Below are 6,685 nucleotides of genomic sequence, written 5' to 3' on the forward strand. Positions count from 1 at the left end.
TTGCCCCTAAGAGCACATAACTCATAGATTCCCATATGAAGACGAGATTTGAGATCCATCCCATGTACAAGATTAAGACGATGAAAGTAAAGAAATTGTGGAAAATCAGCATGACCAAAGCAGTGATGCTATACCTTGCAGTCATGCTCACCTACATGACTCACCTAGAGCAATGATAACATTTGATACATCATTAAAAGAGAACTCAAACAAATTACTGTTGTGAGAAACAAATGCCAAGCATATGGTATATTTTACACGTATCACACAAAAAATAAGACGTTCACGAGGGTTGAAGTAGTGAGTTTCCTAGACTACAAAGAAACATGGCGCATAATCCTAGCTAGTCAAGTGTATCCTTTGTTGTAATGAAGGAGGAGCTCAACACAACTAGTGGCGCTCATAAGGCTGGTGAAGAAGGGGCTTGATGATACATTCTAAGGTGTAGTCGTGATATAATTGAGAGTGGGTAGACGAAGACGAGGTGGTGCAGCAGCTTGTCTCCAGCTGCTGGCTGTAGGAGCTTATTAAGGAGCCTGCAATCAACCCATCATCATGAGCATCGTCCTCTGCAGACTGCTCATGACGTTCGACGATAGATGGGCTAAAGCAAGTCGCGCTACCCAAATTCTCGGCATCCAGCTTCAAGAGAGAGACGGATTCACCACCGAGTAAAGCGAGAGGATCAGCGAAGCTGCTGCTGGCTGAGGGTTTATTACATTGGACTGAAGGGAGCTCTGGCCACTGGATTGTATGCTCATGATGGCAAATATTGATCTGATTATGTTGCGAAATGCTGTGAAATTGGCCTAGCTCTGCGTTTTCTGCTTGCTGCAGGCTGGGAAGCTGCAAAGCCGAGGAGCTAGTTATCGTAAAACTAGGTGAGGGACTGATGCTGGCCCTAATTATACTGTTTCCAGCAGCAGCAGCTATATTATCATTATTACAAGTAGAAATATATGGTCTGATGGAAGATAGTTGCTGTAATCGATCAATCAAATGACTGTACAGCGCCGCCTCATCATGAGCGGCAGGAAGCTGATCATCAACTGCAAGTGAGTCAAACTGATGATCAGACGTCCCACCTGCACCTGCTGATACAGCTATATTTGTAGCTGCTGGATAAACTTCATCGGTGGCCGCTGAAAGCATAGCGATCAGGTCATCCTGCACATGACCCGGACCCATTACTGCCTGCATGGCCTCTGATGCCACTAGATCAGTCCGTAGAAGGAAGCTACTGGTGGTCGTGCCTCTTGAGCTGGCAGCCGTCGGCACCGTACTTTCTAAGGACCAACTGAGTACATTAGTAGTACTTCCAGGCGCCGCTACATAATTCATGCGATTGTTGGCGGCCATCATCAGTGCATGATAGGATGATAAGTAATTTGGATGCGCCCTTGAGCTGCAGCTAGCCACGGTGGAAGATGAATTAGCTGAGGCCGCCTGCGAGCCTGTGAACGACGTGGAGGAAATGCTGGGTGCTGAGGCTCGCGTAGACAATATAGTAGCAGGAGCTGCTGCTTGCCGTTTCTGTCGCTTTGCTCGTGTGTTCATAAAATTCTTGATGGAGTTGTCTGTCCGTCCTGGGAGCTGCACTAGAGTTTCGGAAAGTTAGAGATCGGAGAGCGAACGGAGGGGGAGAGAGAGTTGAGATTCAATAGAATTACGGTGGTTATACGACTTACCTGAGCAGAGATCTTAGCCCATTTGTTTCCGTGGATGGAATGGAGAAGCAGGATGGTGGCCTCCTCGGAGGGACTGAAGCGGTCCTTGCGAAGGTGGGGGCGCAGCTGATTGGTCCAGCGCAGGCGGCAGCTCTTGCCACAGCGGCGAAGGCCGGAGGACTGCGCCACCTCCTTCCAGTTGCCGGCGCCCCCGCGCCTGCGCCTTCATCACCACTACCACCAGGGGGGCCGGCGCTGCCACCATCCCTAATTCTAATTTTAGCTGCCGTACTGCTAGTGATCCCGACCCCTCTTCTAGTCTGACAATTATCGTCTGCCCCTTGAGGGTAATTTGGCTTCACCATGCACGCTTCGCCTACAGGCTGCTCTGCTAGTTTGAAAACATGAGCCTCCCTCCAAATCGCCCCCGCCCCCCACCTTTGACAGAACATACGCGTCTTCAATGTTCCATATCATCTCGTATCGTGCTCATTGAATTTATCTACTTCTCACAAGCTTCGGTAACTAACCATATTGGGTCTTTTTTTTTAAACAAGTGATAAAATCACGAGGCCCGCCAATGAAAAGGGCACATCAATGTGAGGTAGCTTTACCAAAAAGAATTACACTGAGATTAAGGTGTCTTAATTCTCACAAAACTATTTTCGTTGTACAATGAAAACAAGGATTAATGAGATAATAGAGCAACCCATGGGTTGATGTTTGGAGGAATCAAGGCCGTTCAAAAAATCATCTCTGTTTAATGTTCTCCGTTGGAGCTCCAGATCACGCATCATGTTGTGAGCATGTATAATTCAATGTGGTGGTACGATTCATTAGAATTAAGCAAAGTCTTTTACAAAAGAGTGGTGATGAGTTTTGATCTCTGTTTTGCAAGTGTGTGCATGGGTAGACCATATTGACCAATTGATGGCTTGAAAGCCAAATAACAAATGATGCATCATATGAACGTATTTAATAGCTTGTTGAACCAAATATCGCTCTTCATGTTTTACAACCACCGAAGTGTTTAGTAGCAGCCGTGCTCATCGCCATACACTTATCTGGAAAATTAAGAAAGTGTTCTTGAATGGTTGCCTCCTCCATGATCCTCACATTGTAACTGTAACTCCCTTGAGCATATAGACTACTAGTCGCATCGTGGGTGACTTGGAAGGAAGGCCATAAACACAATCTCACAAGCTTCGATAACTAACCATACTATGTCTCTTTTAAAGAAATACATGAGCTTGTATATTCACTACCTACTATTTGTAGAGTCATTAGTGGTTTCTTAGGCTCCTATGATCGTGAGTAGGCATGCATCATGGAGACGAAGATAGTGTTGGGCAGCAACAACGTGTGCAAAGAAGAGGGCAACGCCTAGAGATGGTTGAGTCGAAGGTTGCTACATACATAGTGTCACCAGGATGTGGCAGCTTCTTATTACTATCACGAGGACGTGGCAAGTGATAACATTAGTTTTTGGTTTCTTTTTTATGAATTTTATTCAATTTATGGGAACCTCTTTTTGAAGTCACAAATGGCCGAACATTGTATGGCTAGTGTGAAATGGCCGATGGCCAAGAGTTTTGCTCGCAGATAGGAAGAGTTGGTCGGGCCGATCGGCACTAGAATCCGAGCAACAAAAGGGTGTCTAGGATCAGTTCAAAGTCATTTAGGCCCCCTCCCTACACTTATAAGTCGGTGGGTACTAGAGAAATTAGCTTAAAGATGCATAGTGGACACATGGCAACACCAAAAGCTGCAGGAGACTTTCCATTGAGATGGTGAGAGTGTGTGTGTGTGTGCGTGTTAAGAGAGAGACACTTTTTCCTTGTGTCTTCTTGGGCTGGTGAGAGTGTGTGTGTGTGTGTGCGTGTTAAGACAGAGAGAGAGAGAGAGAGAGAGAGAGAGAGAGAGAGAGAGAGAGAGAGAGAGAGAGAGAGAGAGAGAGAGAGAGAGAGAGAGAGCTAAGAGGGGGAGAGGGAGTGTGTGGTGTGTGTGTGTGTGTGTGTGTGTGTGTGTGTGAGAGAGAGAGAGAGAGATAGATAGATAGATTTTATTATCGTCCTCGGAGGTCAAATATGACCTATGGCACCAAAGTTACATGTGATGTAGTATGTGTATGGCTGATGAGTGACTCTCGATGCTCCAAAATTGTAGTGATGAGAGTCGCAATGGAGAGCCCACACTTTGGCTGGGAGAGGAAAGTGTGTAGGTCTAAGTTATGGCTGAAAATGTGAGAGAAGCAAGTTCGGATGTGATCAAAAGCTGAGCACTCTAGTAGTGTGTGGTACTCAGACTCTCGAACTTGCAATGAGCATAATGTGCACAATCGATTTGACGCTTCTCCATTGCCCCAATGATCAAAAGTTTGGATGTGATCAAAAGCTGAGCACTCTAGTAGTGTGTGGTACTCAGTCTCTCGAACTTGCAATGAGCATAATGTGCACAATCGATTTGACGCTTCTCCATTGCCCCAATGCCCTATCTCGCATCGAAGGAAATGGGAGCTAAGACGAATTGCTGCGATAGTGCGTATCGCGGACAAGGGAATAGGCTAAAGCATGTAAGTGTGAGTACGGTTTCCTCTCTCAGCGAAGAACATGGTTTTGTAGTTGGGGGCAATATAGGTGGTGTAATGTATGAAGCGTGACCCACCGGATTTCTCCCAAGCCGTAATACATTGGCGTTGTAGAAAAGCTTCATTCACTTGAGAGTCAATTGAAGCATCATGTAGCAAGTGTAATGCATCCCATCTCCCAAACCACTTCTTTATGTCTTGCATCCATCCCGTGCTCAAGATCTTGCTTTTATGCGTCTTTTGAACTTTTTTGCTTGCTTCCCATGCAATTGTAGGAAGTCGATGTGAGGGGTTTTGACGCATCTTTATCATGTACTCCACAACCCTTTCCATGCCCATAACCTCAATTGGAAGAGTCCCGACTCAAGAAGTAGGAGCATGTATGGTGTTTGTGTCTTAACTTGGAGAAAGTTTGTAAGAAAACGCTTTTGGACATTCTCAAACTCTTTCCAAGTAGACTTTGAGATGCTCCCACCCCACACTTCAACTCCATAAAGAAGAACCGGTGTCACCAATGCATCAAAAAGATACTTCTTGAGAACCCAACACTTGATGTTTCCCGCATTACACATGTTCTCAAATGCATAATATGCTCTCTTTCCCGCTTCCAAACGATGCATAGCACATTCATGCCACTTGTGATTGGATGGAACCTCAAGGCCAAGGTACTTAAAGCTCTCAACAACTTCAAGTGTCTCGTTGTTGTACACAATGCATGGCTTCTCCTTATGGTTGGTTTTCACAAGCATAACCTTTGTTTTGGATTCATTTACAATCAGCCCACTATGCAAGCAAAAGTTCTCAAGGACAACCATAAGCTTTTGTGCATCTTCTAAAGTGTGTGCTAGAAGCACTACATCATCCGCATACAACAAAAGCATGATTACCGCATTGCAAATAGTGACCTCTTCAATGCCTTCTTCTTGCATAAAGTCAAGTACCATTTGTTCCAATTTATCGATGCATAGACCAAAGAGAGTTGGTGACAATGGACATCCTTGTTTAACCCCAATAGTGCTTACAAAAATTTCTGAAATTTCTCTTCCCATGCGCAATTGACAAATCACCTTCTCATAGATTCGAGAAACCACAAGCATAAACTCACTTGGCACTTGGAGTTCTTCCATCCTTCTCCACAGATTGTTACGTGGAATCATATCAAAGGCTTTCTTAAAGTCCACAAAACAACAATACAATCGCTTGCCTTTCAACCGACTTTCCTCCATGAGAACACGAAGAGTGACAAGATGATCAATGGTGCTATGGCATCGACGAAAACCCGCTTGTCCCTTTGCACGCTTGTCATTCTCTTCAGCCCAATCACTCAATTTCATCTCCATTATACATCCAAACAACTTTTCCATAAGAGACCCCATCATTATAGTCCGGTAGTTGCTTACATTCTTTACATCCCCTCCTTTATGCAAAGGCTTAACCCAATTCGTACTCCAATCATAAGGCATACCATGTTGAAGTGCAAGGTTGAACATATCACACATCCACTCATGGGTAAAATCTCCCGTCCATTTGATCATCTCCGGCTTGATACCTTGAAGATCTCCCGCTTTGCGAGTGGCCAACTTTTCAAGCCCACCGCATACATCCTCAATAGTAAAAAAAGATGGCATACATGGGAGTGAACCATAAAATGGCATTTTTTCAGTATTTTCTTGCTCATATAATATAATTGCCTACAATGTGTGTACATATCCACTAGACTCAAGTTACCAAAATTCTCAACCTGCTTGTCTCTCAAGTTTCTCCAAAATCTTCCACATGCATGTGCCTTTTCTTTACTTCCCATCTTCTTCTCTTCTTTTGAATCAATGCCTTGTATGTATGCAAATGACTTTGATAGTTGTCTTTGTCCATAGTTGCATCAAGCTTTATCAAGGACTTTCGAGCATCTTGACATTCTTTATCAAACCACCTTTTGTGTGATCTATCTTTGTTGATACCATGGAGATGCTTTATGGCAAAGCATTCTTCCGCACAAGAACAAATAGCTTTCTTGAAAGCTTCCCATTTAGTTTCCAATGGTGCATCACATTGAAGCTTTGTCATCCATAATTTTTGCTCAACCATTTCAATGTACATTGGTGCCCGTTTGAAATCCATACATAGTGATAACTTCTCTTTCCTTTGGCTGAGATTATCATGCTTAGTTGCTTCTCCACATGAAAGGTCAATACATAAGGTGCGATGGTCGGATTTCGGGGTCCATTGACCAAACATAAAACTCTTTATGCGATACATGATGGCTTCAGAGAGTAGCATATAGTCAATCACACTATCCCCATTATGTCTCCTACATGTAAATCCATTCGTTCCACTCCACAAAGATACACCATTGGCAATGAGCATACCCGTGCTATTACACATGTGTAAAAGTAACTTTCCATAGTGATCCGGCTCTTTCTCATCCATTGAA

General features: G+C 44.2%; 1 protein-coding gene across 1 annotated transcript; it reads right to left on the reverse strand.

The window, feature by feature from the left end:
* Window positions 1-390: 390 nt before the first annotated feature.
* Window positions 391-2,144, reverse strand: LOC147440135 (uncharacterized). Its single transcript, XM_086484104.1, has 3 exons — window positions 2,122-2,144; window positions 1,689-1,884; window positions 391-1,593 (listed from the first exon to the last, which is right to left on the reverse strand). The coding sequence occupies exons 1-3, from the start codon at window positions 2,142-2,144 to the stop codon at window positions 391-393; spliced, it is 1,422 nt and encodes a 473-aa protein (XP_086340230.1).
* Between the last annotated feature and the right edge of the window lie 4,541 nt (window positions 2,145-6,685).

The sequence above is a fragment of the Adiantum capillus-veneris genome, chromosome 16 (genome assembly GCF_014529385.1).
Source record: "Adiantum capillus-veneris isolate H3 chromosome 16, ASM1452938v2, whole genome shotgun sequence".
NCBI lineage: Eukaryota > Viridiplantae > Streptophyta > Polypodiopsida > Polypodiales > Pteridaceae > Adiantum > Adiantum capillus-veneris.